At 44.8% G+C, this 19148-nt stretch overlaps 1 protein-coding gene across 8 annotated transcripts in view; it reads right to left on the bottom strand.

The window, feature by feature from the left end:
• Window positions 1–1431: 1431 nt before the first annotated feature.
• TANC2 (tetratricopeptide repeat, ankyrin repeat and coiled-coil containing 2) overlaps window positions 1432–19148 on the bottom strand; it is a 702178-nt gene continuing 684461 nt past the window's right edge. For 4 of the 8 annotated variants that reach the window (XM_043503351.1, XM_043503353.1, XM_043503354.1 and 1 more), the window contains 7 exons: window positions 18303–18478; window positions 17886–18018; window positions 17317–17346; window positions 16299–16390; window positions 13418–13564; window positions 10888–10988; window positions 1432–8732 (listed from right to left, as the gene is read on the bottom strand). In XM_043503351.1, coding sequence (XP_043359286.1) covers window positions 6794–8732; window positions 10888–10988; window positions 13418–13564; window positions 16299–16390; window positions 17317–17346; window positions 17886–18018; window positions 18303–18478 — 2618 coding nt within the window. In that variant the 3' untranslated portion in view covers window positions 1432–6793. The remainder of the gene's footprint in view (window positions 8733–10887; window positions 10989–13417; window positions 13565–16298; window positions 16391–17316; window positions 17347–17885; window positions 18019–18302; window positions 18479–19148) is intronic. The other 4 variants (XM_038385380.2, XM_043503355.1, XM_043503352.1 and 1 more) reach the window with 3 other exon arrangements.

The following is a 19148-nucleotide window of genomic DNA, read 5'->3' as shown; positions in this document are numbered from 1 at the left end:
GCTGGCCAAAGTAAGCATAACTCCTCGGGTAGTCGTGGGGCCAACAGATGGAGCAGTCTGATTACTTCACATTCATTGCCTGCTTTCAATAAAGGACATATCCGTCACTGCTGAGAAGCTGTAGCAAATACGTAAATTAAGGCCCACGTAGCTTGGGTGTGTGAGTTAGGGCCTGGTCCTGAGGGGCTCAGACTTAGTTTATGGGCCAGATTTGTAAAGGCATCTAGATACATGCATCTAACCCACCTAACTACCTTTTACTAAGCTGGCCCCATATAACTTGTGCCCAACGTCATAGCATGATCAAGCACTGAGTGCAGTGCTTAACCGTGGGATTGCCCCTTTGCAGCTACTGCCCTTGTCTTTAAGGGTGCCAGAGTCAGTATGGCTCAAACGAGAGCGAGATAAAATACCTCTCATGCCTAGCTAGACATAGAGCTACTCACCTGCTCTGGTGTGTGAGCAACATGCTGCCTCATGGAGGTACCAGCAGGGCAAGGCCAGCGTGGCACTGCGCTGTACCTGCTCTCTTTGGGAAGGTGGGTTGCTAAAGTGCAGTCACACAACGCTTCCCCATGAGCAGCCAGCCCAAGAGACAGCAGTGGCCCTGAGGTTCTACAGACCTTGAGGCGGCCGGTCTCCAACTGTGGTAAGCATCGTGCTTGCCACGCTCAGGTGCTCTGCAGGGCTGCTGGAAGCAGGCTCGTCCAACAAAAATCTGTTCTAACTACGCAGCTGCCAATCACGAAGAGTGGCTGACAGGCTCTTCTATGTTTTATCTGAGGCTCATAAGGACTGTTGGGTTAGGTAATCACCTAAATTCCCCTACAACACCATCTTTCTATTAGTCAAGGTCATGTTATTTATCAACAACTCAGCGTACTGGAATGAGCCTTTTCCTCTTGGGGGAATAGTGGAACTGGTACAAGAAGATGGAGGCAGCCTGTGGGCTCCACATACAAGCCTCTCTGCAGGGGAGAGGAAGAGACTGGTCCATTCTCCTGCATCCAGCAGGAATGACAAGAGGGGGCAGACTCTCCCCCACCCCCATACAATAACACAGGCTCCCTCAGTGGAGTGCACCATCCTGTTTAGTTGCATCTCTGTGTGGCTGTGCTAAGACACCATTGAATTCTCTTAATTTCAGGCTGCAGCAATGAGGAAAACACCAGGCCAGACTCTTTTCAAGTGTTAACCATTTATAAATAAGTACATTTTTTTCATACGTACAGGTCATTGTACAGATTACAATCTGTATACATGGGGGCAAATGCATTCGTTTGAACTTTTCACATCTATCTCACAGCTCACATGTACAGACAAGAAAACGCTGCTCAAGCAAATACAGCAAAGGAAAAAACAGTTTTTCTTTCCTTGTACATCAGAGGCTGAGGGCCTCAGCTGAGTGCAGGAGTTGCCTTCCCCCTGCACAATATCACAACTGTGTCGTGTTCAATATATCCGTAGAGAGAACAGAACATGCATTGAGTAATATACTGTACAGAGAAAGTCCTTTACATCAGAATTATAGAAAAGCTAAAGGAAAATTAAGTGTCTTAAAGATCTTCCCAGCAAGTGTCTTGAAGGATGGCAAACAGTACTATTTATTTAGTACAAATCATCCAAGTGTATATCCTGTACATCTTTGTACTAATTCAAATCCTCTTGAAAGTGGAGCGGATGGAACAGAGACAAAAATGCTGTAATACTACAGACAAAAATGCTGGACAGACATGACACCGTCACCGCTGGAAGCGACCACATTGGAATCTCTAGGTTATTGATGTATTGGCAAAATGGACCTAAGCACAGAGTGACTCCCCTTGTTTGTCTGATATGTCAGGGCCCACCAAGGCATACTGCAGCTAGTGACCTACCTCTGAGGCTTTCCCACCAACCCCTAACAAGACTCTGTGTTCTAGCAGTGGCCAATCTCCATCTTCTTCGTAACTGAGCAGTAAGCGTAAAAGCTCCAGTTCAGGTTGCTAATGGCATGAGTGCAGCCGAATGGCTGGTAAAATATAAAGGATACAGTGTATTGATCTGGTGTCCATTCCCTTTAATAGTGCTGATTGGGTTAGTTTTGTTTTCTCCTGGGTGTCGTGTATACATCAGGAAAAGGTTCCAGTGTGATTCAGCTGTTGTCAGGCGTTGCACACAAATGAATCTTACTAAATAATTCAGCCCTTAGTGGTTTGTATTAGAAAAAGAGTTTGATTGAATAAAAGTCCATCAATTATTCAAGTAATTCTGAAAAAAGCAGCTCCACCTTCACCATTGTGGTTGTGTCCACATGCATCCCCACCAAATTTTCCTTTGAGCAACCAGAAGTGAGTAAAGGCATTTTGCTATGAAGGTCTCTGTGACACTGCACAGTAGATACAGTAGCTATTACCCTAAGCCCTTGTTTAAAGATCAGTAATAGTGGTAGATGAATTGTCTGGAATGTCCAAAGGAAAAATAACAACAACAACCAAAGAGCTTGCAACAGATCAACAAGGACACACCTTAGCAATTAAGGTTAAAAAACTTGCAGGCGTGCTTGGTGCTTTAAGTAAGGCGTAGCTGGCACTTCGGTTTTAGCTAGACTTCTTCTAGGTAACCCTGAATATACAATAATCTTTGTACTAGGGTACTGAGTTACTGGTACTTAGCAGACACCCTTGCCAGGACTTACTTAATTCAAATGATGGTTTAATGTATGTGCACAAAAACTTCTAAAGAAACAAAATTCTAGGCTCAGTCTTCCACTAAAACTACCCTATGTTACCGTGCATGTGATTCCAACAGGCCAGGTCAGCCAAAACTGGCAGAGTCCTCACCTATACAACAGCATTTCTCTGCACCCCCCAATATAAGGAAGAAGGGGGTCCAGCTCAGGCTGCCCAACTCCGTTCTCCCTCTGAGCTGGGTCCAAGGGCCTCACTCCTTGAACCCTTCCCTCCTCTAACCCTGTCTTCAAAACTTGCCAGTACCATTCCTAAGCTGGCTTGTAGTGATCACCTTGGAGCCACACACAAAGCTGGTCCCTCTCCCCGGGGGCTGAGTGTGGTCTTTCCAGCTGGGGAGTCCTGATCCGCAAGCTGGGACAGAAATCCTAGCTCAGTCCAATGCTCAGGGCCCTCTCAAGGCGACGCTGTGTGGAGTCACAGTGACATCTAGTGGCTAGTTTGGTTACCCCTCAGAATACATTACAAGGAAAACATTCTTGGGGTCTTGACATAGGCATCAAGAAACTGTTTGCACCTGAAGAATCCTACTTTCAATGGCAGTCTCAAATTACGTAGCTCCTGCTGGGGTGCTGGTTGGGGGGCCATGGTGGTAGTCTTAATTATTTCAACAGAAGAAATGTACAGGATCTAAGTATAGCCTGTCTGGAAATCCTGACACCAGCCAGGGGTACGGTCCAGGATTGTCCTACTTTCCTTACAAGATACCTGAAGGAGTGAAGGGGGAGGGGTAATCTGAGTGAAATTTCAGTCTTGTGCTCTCTTGAGTTGCCTTTAGCTAGTGTACTCTACAACCAAGACAAAATATGACAGCAGATACAAACTAATGGCCATGCCAGATACTAATTATGCCTTTGAAGATACAAATGGGTGTTTAAATAAATATTGATTTTCAATTGAGAATTGTGTTCCTTACCGATCCAGTAACTAAAGAAACAAATAGACCTCAGGTGTCCTAAGAAAATTGCTGGGGAAGCGCTTTAAAAATCACTGCAAATAGTTTTGTATTTAAAAATGACTCAATCTTTTGATGCTTATATACAACAGTTAGTTCTTGTGCTATAAATGTTATGATTCATTGCTTCATTTCTTTTTTCTTTTTGAAAAATACACTGAGACGAGGAGTTATGCTATTTTCTAATGAAGACACTACTCACGCTTAAATAGCCAGTATTTATCATCGTAACAAATTCAAACAGTAAAGTGCACCATTTACAGAGAAAACAGATGGTAAACCATTAGTGCAAGAATCCTGTGAAAATGTAACACACGATATTGTGGAAAAAAACCCCTGCACGCTACAGTATTTAAGCGTTGTTTCATTTTTGTATTAGTGTTAAAGTGTGAGCTGTTTTTTTTCTCCTTAAAACATCTTCATAGACCCACAGTTGTACATGTAAGTGCTTTAGGGGACATTTCTAAAGTACAGTACTGGAATCACATGGCAGTGAATAGCAAAGCAAAGCACAGTCAGAGATATTACAACGGCGTTATCTTCGACAAGGATCATTCAGTTTGGATTCTCTTAACAATAAGATTAGAGATGACTGTCTTATGGCAGCAGTATGTCTCACTTAACTGTATATAAAAAAGGGATGGGGTAAAATTTGATTACTTTGTCCTTTCAGAAGAAACTACTGAAGCTAAAAAGCCATTCATTTGTTCAGGAAAGACAGGGCTTTGAACAAAAACCTAATGTTATTAAAAAAAATCAATGGACACAATCTAGCTAGCTTGGTGCACTGTAGGGAAGATTCAAACAATCAATTGCTCCTTATAAGGTAGAACACACGTAAAAAAAGAGAGAAAAAATACTGGTCAGTATCCTTTTCAATGACAGAAATAGTGCATGCAGCTTCCTTTCTTTGTGGCCCAGTCTAAGGGTGTTGGGAAGGCAGCATAGGTAACTGGGAAGGCTCCCACTTTTATAACCTGCTTAGAGATCCCTGTAATAAAGCAAAGGGAGAAAATTCTTCTTGCCCCTTGGGGAAAAAAATAAACCTCCAATACAAAGGTTGTCTTGGAGAAATATAAAAGTGTCCCACAAATATCCGAGTGGAAGAAACGTAATCCCCGAAAGAACACAGAGGCAAAACCAAGAGTACTTTCCATCTGTCAGTGAGAGACACGCCTGACCTGTCCCAAGGGTGGTGCCTCTCAGTTTGGTCTAAGTAGTGAAATTACAACAAACGTTGCTGAGCGACTTTAATCAAAGTCAGGGGTTGCTAAGAGTTTTAGGGCCGGATCCTCAACTGGTTTAAAACATCGTAGCTGTGTTGCGGTCACAACGGAGTGACGCTGATTTACACTAGCTGAGGATCTACCCTTAATTGGGTTCAATGCATGTTTCCTTTTACGACTAGATTCACGTAGCCCTTTGGAAACAAACCACGTGAATTCTTTCCAAGGACCAATTCCCTTCGTAAGAGTTGATATGAGATGCAATACTGGGCAACAGGCACTAGTTTGCTTTAAAACAAGCTACAATATTACTACTCTTCCCATCCACATGGCTGTTTGCTCTGTTACTGAAAAGACAGATTAAAAACGTAACCAACAATAAATCAAGCAAAGAAAGCTCCCTCTATGCAAACAAAACTCCAGAAAATTCTTGGAAAGTTCTGTAAAAATGTTTTTTGGAAATGTCCCCTGCTTTTCACACCGACTCAACACTAGTTGCATCTGATTGAAAAGAAAAAGAAAGAAAGAAACCAGAACAAAACAAAAACATTTTCCTGAAATAGATCACATAAATTAATTATAAATATCTCTCTTAACTACAGGTCCTTAAAGAGCAAAACATCGTCTCTAACATTTACAGGTATGGAACACAGCAACCACTTTCCAAAATTCCAGGAACAAACCTTGCAGCTCTAAGAAACATACATTTTACTCATTAATCCCTTGGAGGAGTGCAGCCCCGCACTACAGCACGTAGCTTCCAAAGAGTAGGTGCAAACACGAAGGAAATGGCAAGGCAAGGCTGTGTGTTCAGAAGGACTTTACTAAAGTGACTCCTTGGACACTTTCTGGCTTGGAAACCTCCATGTCATGTTATGCAGCATGATCAAAAAAAGATCTAAGATTTCTTCCTCCATTGAGGGTTTCCTATTCAAATTTTCCTTGCGAGCAAAACGAAAACCCATTAAACTGTCCTGGTGAAAATGTGGTGGTGTGTGTGAGATGCAATCATCTGCTGGAGGTGTGAAGAAAAGGTTGTGGTTAATTCTGCTTACAAAATGCACAAGAGGTTTCTAGCCAATTCCTTTGGCCGATTAAAATTCACAAAAGGGGCAGAGTTTGATTGCTCTCTAAATATTTTTAAAATGCCTCAGAGTAAATCAATACTGTGGCATTTGGAACGTAGCTGTCGAAGTAGCAAAGCATCTTATGGTCCCCACTCATTTCGACAGGCTACGGTATTAAAAACAACAAACAAATCCAATTCAGAATAAAATGCTATAAAACCAGCTCAAGCAGGTTGGTTATTATGCATAGCTACTTGTTATTAAAAGCAAATAAAGCCCCATTTGGTGCAGATAACGAGCTCTTTGTGGGCAAGAGACAAGTGGGAAGATGAAGACTCTAGTTGTCTAGAGGAATACCATACAATGCAAATTTTGAAAAGGCTGCCAATTCTTAGCCAGCTTCCACTAGGAATTTTCATAAGCATTTTCATGAGAGCTCCTTAAAACCAAAGAAACCAATTAGATTTGAACATGAACTCTTGCAAAGAGCTGGTTACTTCCCACTGCATACGGGACCTATCTGGGTTAACCCACTCCATGTACTAACATATCCTGATTGACAGCTGAAACCTGGGAGGGAACTCAGTCTGAATTGGGCAAACAGTACTGGCTAGTTTGATGTTGGCTTCACCGTCAGCTGGGTACCAAAGGATTCTGAGCACGTGCATGGCTGTCTGATCACCACACAGAAATTACCGGAGAAACTTGCTCATGTAGCTACCAAATAGAAATAAGAGTAATAATAAAAATATAGGTGGGAATCAAGCCTGGAAACGTGTGCTGAAAACATAAGGGTCTTACTCCAACAAGTGTCTTTTACACATTAGACTCCACAAATGGTCTCTTTGGTTTGATAGGGGATGTCTGCCCTTGTCTAGAGTCCCTGGAGAGCTGCCTGTACAGGTTGTCCTGGTAGGCCTGTACAACGGGCAGTGTCCTAGCCACCTTAACATCTGGATATGAGGAGGCTTGGCTGACTCTCTCCAGGAGGTCTCCCCGGGACCCATTGGCTAGCATCCCATGGGGGCTGTAATAGTCTTCCTCTAGCAAATGGCCATTCTGTGCATTGTTGGTTTTGTTATAAAAGGCAATGTTGCTGATTGAAGAAGGTGGGCTAAACGATTCTGGCTGGGGGAGGTTTCCAGGAGATGTCGGACTAATAACAGTATCCACTGAAGACACAGCCCAGGTCCGGGTCTGTTGGTGGAGATGGGGGTACTGCTGAGTCCGAGCGGTTTTATCTATAATTCCCATGAATGGCGTGGTCCTGGAACGGGCCGGTTCACTGGGGTAACTCCCCTGAGGTGGAGAGACTGGAGAAAGTTCATCACATGATCTGTCATAGGCTGGCTTGAGAGGGATCTCCATTTGCTGAATAGAAACAGAAGGGCGGAAGGTAGGAGTCAGGTTGGAGGTGGATGAGATGCTATTGCTAGAAGGGGAGAATCTGAGGCCAACACTTTGAGAATGAAGCAGAGGTCTTGGAGTTGGTGGGTGAGGCTTTATTTCGTTGGGGTTGATAGTAATGGGCCTTCTGATTAGGTGAGACACATCAGGAGAACCAAGTTGGCTGGAGGGAAGGGAAGAACGTTCTAGATCAAGCTTTGAATGACAGACCGGATAATAGGAAGCGGACTGACTGCGCCCAATCTGCGGGGTTTGACTGTATCTCATTCCACCCCTGTATGCTGAGGAAGGCCTCTGTGGAAGATCTTCTTTAGTTAGCCCTCCATGCTGGCAGATAGCTCCTGCGCTAAGGCTGGCTTGAACATGTTGCACTGGTCTACCATCACCTACTATTCCACTAATTGAACCTTGGTAGACCAACCTACTCTGACCAACACCCATTTCCCCTGATGCAGACTGGTATTTGCTGGCCATAGAGTGGGCAACTTGGCTGTAAGCACCAGTTGGAATCACAGTACTAGAATGCACGGCGGAGCTCGGCTGGTTGCTTCTTACAATCTGCGCCTTGGCTGGCTGTAGCCTGTGCCCTTGCTGTGGGATTGCAACAGGAAGCTGGGGAATCTGAAAGGACCTCTGTGTCATTTTGGATAACGGAGACTTTGGTCTACCAGGGAGTTGGTTAACACTAGGTTCTTGCTGGTAACGTACTGGGGAGCCAGACTGGGCCCTATAGACACTTATACTTTCTGCAGGAGGGCTGGCTCGATACTGAGGAGCTCTACGGAGGGGTGAAGGTGGTGGACTTTGATATTCTTTCCCTTGACCTCCAACTGGAGGTGGACTGAAGCGGTAAGAGGAACCTTGGTGAGCAGGGGAAGTATGTGGCGGACTAGGTCTGTAATGATTGTTCTGGTGTGTTGGAGACAGAGCAGGAGAGGTGGATTGGTACCCTTGTCTTGTTGGTGAACCCACAGAACTACTGGATCTGAAGTCAAAAACTTGATGTGACCCAAGAGGGGAGCCCGAAATGTAGGCTGAATCCCGGTGAGCAGGGGATGGGGGTGGGCTCTGGATGATGGGAAGCCCTTGGCTGGGCCTCGACTCTGTCTGTAAGCCAATGGAAACATTTTCTGCGTCCTGCTCAAGATACTCTTCTTCCAAGAGATCTTGCACAGAGTACAGTTCTTCTTGCTGGGCTTCAGCTTCCGGCTCCGCTGGAGGTTGCTGCTGCTGTTGCATCTGTCTACACTCTTCCTCCACTCGCATCAGCAGCCGCTGGATCTCACGATTGTTCGGACACAGCTTGATGGCCTCGTTCAGATCCTCCAGGGCTGCTGAAAACTGCCTGCTTGACAAGGGGACAGACATGAGAACTGAAGTTACTCTGGATTTGAATGAAGCCTTTTGGGGAGTCTATTGAGCTTGAGCAGCTTGTCTTTACTTAGGGAGAGGCTGTGATCTCTACAGCGGCTTTCTTGAGCTCTGCCTTATGTGCCTCCATTTGGTTACTTTACACCAACCAAAGAAAAACATTGTTAGTCATTCTGGGGAGGAGGGAGACACATTACTGGGATAGCACAACCCAGCCCGGTAATTATCCTTTCACTTGGAGAGTGCTTTACATATTAATTATTCCTCAAAGCACCCCATAAGCTTTGTCAGCAGATTGTCCCCACTTTACAGAAGGGGAAAATGAAGCACAAGACGTTGTGCCAAGCTCACCACTGGAGTAAGCAAGAGCAACTCTGTCCACTTCGACGGAGCTGCAGCTGCTCATGCCAGTGGCCCATTTAGCTTCTTCTGTCTTGCCCAAGGCCACATAATGGCAGGGGTGGCTCTAGAACTCTGGGGTTCCCGCAGTCAATGCATAAGACCAGGCTGCCTCTCGGACTTTGCTGGGTACTGGGTTTGTCTCCTCAGGATGAAGGGAACAAGGCAGGGAGAGGTCCCAACAGTCACAAGCTCGCAAGGCCCCCGTGGAAGATGCTCTTTGGGACTGACATTGTAAAGGCTAGTCTATGAGGAGTAAGGGGATGGGGTATTCAGGGGAGGTGGGTTGTCATTTACAGGGACACTGTTAGCTTTTGAACAAAATTGAATCTATTTGAACACGATTGTGATCTGGCGGTGAACAGCCTCCAGATTCAACATGTGACTTTGTATAAAATGCTGCCGTTCACGGCTCCATCATAGAGAAAGAAAAACCCCAAATGCCTCCCACCACTTTGGTAAGACCCACTCCAAATCAGGGGAGAGCAGGTAAGGTAATTGCATTCCCCAGACCTACGCTGATCTCAATGGTGATGCTGGCGCACAAACAAGGAAGTAACTAAAAAGAGCCATGCTGAGCCTGTTTCATTAGGGAGATGGGGAAATAATGCTGCTTGTATGTAGGAAAGGACTAAATTATCTGGAAAAGTCATTTGAGGGTTAAACGTCTGTAATTTTTTTGCAGCCAGTGGAGAAGGAAAACATTCAAGGAAAGCTACAAAATGTCAGTCTGGTTCAACTAGCTGGGCTTGTCTCTGGAAGAGAAGGTCATGGGTTTGCTCCCACATAAGACTTGAGCTCCCTGCAGTGATAGCTAGGGTAGACGCACAGTTAAAAGTGTTGTCTTTGGGATGAGAAGTTAAACTGCGGGGTCTTCTCCTCAGCTCTGATGTTTACACAAATGGACATTAAATATCCTCTGGCTAATGGTGAGGCTCTGCACTGCCATGCAGGCAAAATTGGTGTCTCATTCCACTGACTGAGCAGAGACTAGCAGTCATGCAGTGACAGTGTTCTCAGCCCCTGAGGGAGAGACACAAAAGCAAACCCTCCTGCCACTCCAGGAATGGCATTGACAGGTTCTGCAGGGATCTCGTCTCCCTGGGCCTTCAGGGAGATTTAATGAGGGAATCCTCCCGGCTGCATCTGAAATGTAGTGAGATCTCAATATCGCATTGTTCTAGTGCCCAATATGGTGCATGAGCTATTGCTGAAAGCACACTGGCTGGCATTTGCCCACAAAGTCAATGCACTACTAGTAGCCAAAATTTTGCCTTGAAGAAAAACGCTTTAGAATAGACAGATTCATAGATTCCTAGGCCAGAAGGGACCATTGTGATCATTTCATCGTCCCTCCTGTAGAACGCAGGCCATAGCAATTCTATGAATGAATCCTTGCTTCAAGACCAATAGCTGCGGTTGAACTAGAGTGTATCTTTTAGAAAAATCATTCAGTCGTGATTTGAAGCTGTCCAGTGATGTAAGGTGCTGAGTATATTCCAACAAACTCCACTACCACCAGCTTCTCAAAAGTTCACATGAACATGCTCTACAGGGATTACTAAATAAGGGAGGATGTTGGCTTTGGGGTCTTTTACAGCCGCCCTAATCAATGTTCCTTTGCAATTCGTTCTTACAGGGATACTCATGTAGTTTTGCGTGGTCAGTTCCTACACCGCTGTGCCCACACTTGCAGAGAACAGCCCCTCTCACTTCTCTCTCTCTCGCCTCACCTGCTGCTGCGTTTGGCCCTTGCTCTTGCATAGTAAGCTTCATAAGATTTCGGTTTCAGCTCCAGTGCTTTAGTGGCAAATTCCTCCGCCATTCCAAAATCCTGTCATTACAATAGGTGTGTAGATAAGTAATTGAATATATATATAAAAATAAATAAAAAATATATACAACTTGGGAACAAAACAAAATTATATGGACAAAGTTTTTGCATGTAGCGTTGGAAAACCTGATGGTACTTTTAACATGGCTCAGACATCATTGATAGCAAGAGAGCTCCAACGGTGTCCAGAAGAGGCAAACCCATTTTGTAATGTTAGACACTGTACGGCACCCACACTAACCCAAGGTGAAAATTTCTCTCAGATTTGCTCCTTTCTCTACCTCTTGGATCCCAATCAAGGGCATGCAGTCCCTGTCCAGTAACCTACATCCTCCAGTGAACATCTGCTTTCACAGAGACTAGAAGGTCATCTCAGGAAGGATTTTCCACTGTTGAAACCATTAGGAAACCCCTCCCCCCACCCTTCCACTCCCCCCGGTGTCTGTGTCTGGCACACACACTAAAACTAGGGATTGTGAATAACACTTCTCCGGGAGGAAAGGGATATTGGTGCCTATATAGCTATGTGCAGCAATGTACAGGTACAACTGTAGGACCCATTCACAGTGCACTCTCTCTCACTTCCCTCTGTTCCTCTCCTTTAGGGACTACTTAGAAAACACTGACTTGGAGGTGAAGGGGAAGGTGGTGGAACAGAACGTAGATTGGTTAAAATGCTCGTGTGTGGCATTGCCATGAATGGTACATTATCGGCTAAGGTATAATTCTTCCTGATTGCCCTTCCCTTGACCTTGTCTTCCCTAGTGCCCATGTGCCTCGTCACAGAGCTCATGTGAGCACTCAATAGGGTGCCCACTTCCCAGTGGGATGGCTTTGGTACAGCACCCGCTTGCCCATCATGTCTAGCAATGGCTTTGGGCTGTAACAGTCAGCAGTTCTAGGATACAGTGTTTAATACAATTCCTTTTTGCTTAAAAAATAAGCAAGGCAAACTCCACTGGGCTACAAATGGAGTTTATCAGGGCACACTGGCTGCAGTCACTAAGGAGTGTAACTTGGAAAAGCTTTTGAAATCTTATATACTGAAAAGGACTTCTGTGAACCACAGCTGTGTGCTACTTTACCAGTTAATACAACGTTCCCAGGCAAGTATGCACTGTCAATCTGACTTTAATTTTGACTGTATTTGGCTCATGCAATACTAATCATAATACACCAACCAGCCATTGAAACAGGTCACTTGTATCTTAAGAAAACCATGTCTTCAGAACAGAAACCCACGGAGGAAAGCTCGCTTAATTTCAGTTCTATTTCCAGACACTTGCCTCTTATTCAAATATCTTTTCTGCTTGATTTAAAATTGATTAACTGTTTCTTGAACATATCAAGGCTTCTTATGAAACAAATTTCTGCACCCAAATACACAAAAAATGATAAGAGTGGGTCTGCAGGGACTGATTTTAGTTTGCATCTGCAATTCCAGTCACTCAGCTATCGAAATCACTTATCAGAGAACACAATCTATGGTTTAGATGTCCATGTGAGCTAAATTATGGATGCAATGATATGCCCCTGCAATTTGCCCCCAAAAAAAAGAAAAGGAAAAAAGAGGAAGTTTTAAGGTTTGGCTGAAAATTTGGCCCTGAAATTGCAGGCTTAGCAGAAAGTTGGCTTGTTTAAAGGTGAGTTTAACATCTCTGTAGTGTTCTCTGATTGTTGTGTTGTTTGCTAGCCAGCATTAAGATCACTACACATATCACTTTCATGTATCTCCTTCAACAGCTTAAAGAAATGAAGGCATCACAAAGTCCCCTCCCTTGCAATATAATCCTGGCCAGCACCTGGGTCTGATGAAGACTTTCACTTCTCAAATCTATGGAGACTGGTCAGGTTGTGGAGATGTGATGCTCTCAGAATCCAGAGAAGGGGAGAGGTGGCATGTGTCTCTTTTGGAGGAACAGAGAGACTCCAGAAGATTATCCCTACGTGCAGCTAAATCAGAGCAGGGGGGAAGAACAGGGACATGGCGTTCTGGGAGGAGGGAGGGAGAGTGTTTCTGGATGAGTCATTGCCCTGGGGAAGTGAGAGCTCTCTAAGCTCCCTGATTTCAAATTCATTGGCATTCAAATGATCACATCTACAGACTCCACCCCTCACCACTGCCCTGGATATCAGAGAAATACTAACCTCTCCACCCTCAAATTCATATTGTCATCAGAAATGAGTAATAAAAAATTCAGAAAGCTCTAAACATGGAAATGAATTTTTAATCGTTTGAAATGAATATTAAATCACTACTTTACTTCTTCCGAATTGTAAATACCAGTGCTCTGTGAAGGACAACCAGGTTACAAAGAGGAGAGATTTCAGAGGCCATAACAGAACTGTGGGAGAGACACACTCTGTTATGCGCAGGCAGGAAGCTGGCAGCTTGCTCTGAAGGGACTTGAAGAGTGTGTGGAACTTACGTTCATTTTCCTTCGACATCGGGAGAGGTTGAGGAGGAGTGACACCTTCAGCTCACGGAAGGTTTTCAGGTCTTCTCCAAACCCTTCTCTGGGGAATTTCTTCAATGCATACTGGTAGCGCTGTGCAGCTTCCTTCACTTTACCTTTCTAATAGAAGGGTAAGATGTCAAAATACACCACTTGGTTGATTTAAGAGTGGCAGCAGCTTATTAATTGCTGAAAAGCAGCCCATTAATCAGCTGCAGTGATTGTATGGGCCAGGTAACACTGCTTAGGTGCTGTTCTCCTTTTCAGAAAGAACAGCCAGAACATTTGATCAAGGAAATAGTTTCTAAACTGAAGATGCATTCTGCAAGAACTGCTCCCCCAGTTCATGCAGAGCTCTCAAGCTACAGTAGAAAACAGAGCAACAGGAATCTATTTTATAGCTAGATTTGTTTGAGTTTGTCTGCCACTGCCCTGTCTACAGCAACAGTCTTGGGTGCGTTCCTCCAGTTCTGCAGCACAATATAGAAACATTAATGACACTGCATTATGAAAGCATTATGGACAGTTTCTTTAAAAATTCTCCTTTTTCACTGCTAGAAATTGGCTTTAGAGCAAACTTCTCATTGCCCTCCTTGGTCCTATCTTTTAGCTGGATGGCAATTGTATCTATTTCTGGATTTATTGGTATAAGCAAACGAATTCCCTCTTTTAAAAACTCCCTGGAACTACTGGAATTGAGGCATATTTTGTAGGTAAAGTGCTGTGCTCCTTGTGGGAGATGCAGGGCCAGATTAACCCATCACTGGCCTCTAGGCAAACATACACCTCTGGGCCCTTACCTTCTAACACCAATAACAACAAATTGACTCCATGACATTAATACCACAGTACGTTGACATAATTCAACTCAAACGGCAGTGGATGCAGAAATAAGTTAAGGTCCCCATAGTAATATTAGCTCACCCATATTGCATATAGGGCCAAGTCCTCAGCCCAACACTCAGTCAGGCACATCTGGCATACAGGGTTACAGCGTCTGCACCACTCAGGTTTGGGCCGGCCATCCCTCCGTCATGATGAAAGGACAGCTGGGCCAAACCCACGTGGCGCTGTGAACCCACACATAGAGGAGGTCCATTCTGGTTCTTCCCCCCCAAACTGGGCCCTAGGCACGTGCCTAGTTCGCTTATGCATTAATCCATCCCTGGGGAAGTGATAAGTGCTTTAGAAATATCACAGAGAGATCAGATAGAATTCCTTCACCCATTACTGTAATGCAGCTACCTCTGGCATGTAACATGGCAACAATATTACATTACTGTTGGGCAAGGGCACCTGAAGGTGGACACTTTCTAGATGTCATGTACTGGTTACTGTAATTTCCAACACTGATGTAACGAACAGTTAATACCGCAAGCCTAATAACAAGCACCCTGATGAAGCGAAAGATTTTTTAGAGTAAATTCCATATGCGGCAGGGCTAGAAGGTTGAAAGTTGTAGATAATCAGACTGAACATTGTCCTTTCCTCTCACATGGATGGAAAAGGGCATGGCATGTAAAAACAGTATCATTCTTCAAAAGGATCCGGTAAAACTTGTTCTATACTGGGTATGTTTCCCTCCCCATGGGACGTGCTGCCCTGCAAGCTGTGCCAGGCACTCAGGCTGGAGTGAACAATTATGCGTAGTGAGCTCTCCCTGGGCAAATGGCAGTATTGAAAGCTGCTCTATGGCTTGACTGTGCAGGGGATATCCATGTGAGGAGACCCTGGAGACGCTTACTATGTGGCCTCATGGAAATGAGGCACAGGCAAAGAGGGTGCCCTTTGCGTGTTTTGGCTCACAGGTGATTCAGACGCATTTCCTCTTGCTCCAGGCAAGACTGTGACATCTGGGCCTTTGCCGTGCGCTGGAGGTGGGGTGGAGCTGCTCTGTCTCAGGAGCAGCATTGGAGATGCTGTGTCTCTGGCAGGTCCAATGTCTTCCGGGCTGCTCCGTGTGCAATTGGGGAGCAATTAGGAGGGAGCAGCTTGCTCCTTTCAGCCAGTATATGAGGGGAACAAAGCCATGATCCCACCTCATTCCCAACTACTTTTAGGCACCCTGACTTTCTTGAGGAGAAACAAGTAGTCTTCGCACTCCCTACAGACTGAGCAGCCCAAGGATTCCTACGGTGGGAGGCCCATGAACAGACATGCATGGGAAGAGGGAAGGTTCTTGCATGCCCCTTTCTTTCACCCTGAGCTAGCCCCTCTGGGCAAGCAGGGGCTGTGTGTGGCACAGAAGCAGATATTCAATCCCTATGAATGAGTGTTCTGTGTTGCTCAGCAGAAGCCCAAAGATTAATGAGATCCACTGGCAGACCTCCTCAGCTTGAAGGATGGTAGCTATTGCCTTTGTTCCGGATGGAGGATTTGAGTCTGGTGGTATCCTTAGGGCTTAGACATGGGAGTGAAGGGGAAGCCTCTCTGAGGGGGAGGATAAACCTGGTCGTATTATGGTATCTTCAATTTTTTTTTTAAATGCACAAGTTTGACACATGGGCAACAATGGGGAAAAAAAAAGAGGGAGGGGAAAAATGGGAATTAGGACACACGCAATTCATGGCTATCCAGACATTAATTTTGCAGCTGCATCCAAATCATGCAGACATATTTTGCTTTGTTTCAGCCCTGTTTAAATTTAGCAATCAGAAGGTAAAACTCCTCTGCACTGCAAGAAACCCAGCAAGTGTTGTTTTATTTATAGAAATGTGGCTCTCTCTTGGCTTGGATTAAGGGGGCAAGTGTTGCCAAGCAAACGGATACCTGGAGAACAAGAAATCACATCAAGTAACTCTGTAGCCTTCTCACTGTCATCCCTTGGAAAAAAAATCTCTGCTCTCCCTCTCACCTTATAGAACATGTCCCCCTCCTCCATCAGCTTGCTCAAGAGGATGATCATGATGTCTGGTTTGGAGGTGGCCATCGCCCAGGTTGCTGGACCTGTAGTGTACAGGATGCATGATGGGTAAAAAACTCATACAATGCAAGGGTGGTAGGAAGCTAGGTAGAAAAAATATCCTGGGGTGGGAATTTCTGCTGGAGAGAACAACTTGGCGTGGTCAAGGAGCAGACTGCTCCAAATTAAAGAGCTGGCCATTCATCTTGCATTTCTTAAATGAACACCATCTTCGACACAATGTCTTTCCTTTGTATTCGTTTAAAAAAAGAACCAGGTCTTTCAATGATCATAAGAGGGCAGCACATGTTGTAGAATAAGCTTTGGGGGAAATGATTTGGTTTAAAAAAATGTTTAAAGAGGAAATCAAAGTGATTACATAAAAAAGCACGTTACATAAATATATATAAATTTAACAGAGGTAATCAATACTTCAGCCGCCTAGATATTAGGACTAGGTTTTGATTTGAAACTTCATATGATGTGAAATACTAAAGAATGGAAAATTCAGTAGGCTGGAGAAAATAACAACAAAATCTTTTAGGCAGAGCCCACGCTGCAGCAGATTATTCTGAGATCTTGTTCCCACAATTGACTCCCCACAGGCAGAGATCTGCACCAATACAGGGTCTCACTGATTTCAGTGAGTGCAGGCATCCACCCATACAGAGTCAACCGATGGATCAAGGTCTAATACAGCGAGGGAGCAGCGGTAAAAATTTTAGCAGAGTTCATTAATCTGGGTGAAGAATGAGTCAACCATATTTTAAAAGTGGATCCAATGTGTTTTTCAGGATTAGTTTTTGAGTTCAAGTTATTCTCTGCAACAGTCATAAACAAAATATTTTAAGGTGAGGTAAATTAAAAGATTAGGGGTAGAGGAGAATGCATGCAGGCTAAATCAAACAGGAGAAGGCAAATCTGACAAAGCCATCAGATCAAGCCTGATGCTGACAGCGATGAAATATACCTCGAGGGCGACTCGGTAATGTCTGACAACCTTCAAAGAAAGGAGAAAACAAAAAATTGGGGGGGGGGGGAATGGATGAAGGTGAAAAAAAACAAAAACAAAGAAAGGAAAAAGCAGCAGTGAGAGGCAGGCAGCAAAGAAGCCAATGCACCAGCAAAATCCCCTCCAAGGGCAAGGTAACGGGAGTGGCTGTGTGGAGCAGCGCAGTTAACGCTAGGATCTGAAAGCATATACAGAGCACGTAAAAGCAGCAGCTCACAGCAATGCATGAATAGAGTACTGTTGATAGACCGGGACTAGTAAAGGTAGAAAAGCATTACCATAGGAAAGGCCTCGCCAAAGAAACCGCTGCTTATTGGTTACGTTTGCTAAGTAGTACGGCAGCAAAAATCACAGTTTAACAAACAGAACATGACAGTAAGAACTCTCGTGCTGCACTCTGGGTAGGAAGCAGCAGCTCTGCTTTAACATTCACATCAATGTTACATTTACACTGCAGAAAGCAGACCCTCTCCCCAGACGTCTTGCTTTAGTAAACAGCTGAAAGAGGGGTTCCCCCTTCGCCCTACCTATCTTCGCTCCTTTTTTCAGAAGAGTGACCACGACGGAAGTGTTGCGGCACCCCACGGCCCTGTCGAGTGGGCGCATCCCGCTGTAGTCAACATGCTCAATCATGGCACCATGGTCCACCAAAAACTGAACCTGGAATGATGAATGCCACAGTCACCACTGCCCTATGCAAGACCAACCGGATATAATTCCATGCCACGTGTATGGAGCTCCTGGGACTTATCCTGGGCCCATCACTAGAATATCTGAGATAAAGTTACTCTTGCGTTGCTCTAGTCTGCAGGTCTGGGTGATACGTGAACGCAGGCAACGTGCTCATGATTAACAATAAGATGGGTGAGACATTTGAGCACTAATATTTTATGGTATTTCAGCTGATTGCTTCCTCGTTCTGCAATTATTAACATGGCACTTACCACCTCTGCATCACCATAGAAAGCTGCCAGGTCCAGGGGAGTGCGTCCATTCTTGTCAGCGTGGTCTGTGGCAGCTCCATTCTCCACCAGGGAACGCACCACAGAAAGATGGCCCTTCAGACAGGCCCAGCTAAGGGCAGTCAGTCCTTCTTTGTCCATTAGGGAAATGGACCCACCTGAAAGAGTAAGTGTAAGTCCACGTAGGAGCTGTCTCTTGTACAGGGCTTGGTACTATTAAACAACAACAGTAATCACACTTAGCACTGCTACACAGTAGCACTTTCTATTTGCAGAGTGATGTACAAGTGTTAACCATTTTCCCAGCGTTCCCAGTCTGACTAACCCTGTTTTTCTGATGGAGCCATTAACTGACTTGCTCAAGGCCACATAAACAGTCAGTCAGTTACAGAGTCAGGATAAGGACTCAGGAGCGTTCTTCCTTTCATCACTAGACTATGATGATCAATCCATCAACCTGGCTTTCTGTTGATTTATGTTCCTGTAAGTATAATTAAAGGGAAACCTAATGGCATTGTTAGCACAGCCACCATCCATGATTATTAAAGAAATGAACAACATCAGACTTCTTGAGATCCCAAGTCATTATGGACCAAATCCTGCGCAGCTGGGCTGGGCACTGGGCAGGTGTGTGCATGGAAGAGATGGGAGTGAATCAGCTCCCCGAGGATGCAGAGCAGCTGGAAGCTGCTTCAGCACCACAGTTCCAGTGGCCACTGCAGCTCTCATGCAATCTCTGCAGCAGTTCTGCTACCAGGGCCCCGGCTATGTCTCAAAGAGAATGTGGCGCAAACCTCAAAAACCTGCATATAAACAACTTCTAAAACA

The sequence above is a fragment of the Dermochelys coriacea genome, chromosome 27 (assembly GCF_009764565.3).
Source record: "Dermochelys coriacea isolate rDerCor1 chromosome 27, rDerCor1.pri.v4, whole genome shotgun sequence".
NCBI lineage: Eukaryota > Metazoa > Chordata > Testudines > Dermochelyidae > Dermochelys > Dermochelys coriacea.
Note: the sequence above shows the minus strand (reverse complement) of the source record. Positions and strands in the feature narration are given on the sequence as shown.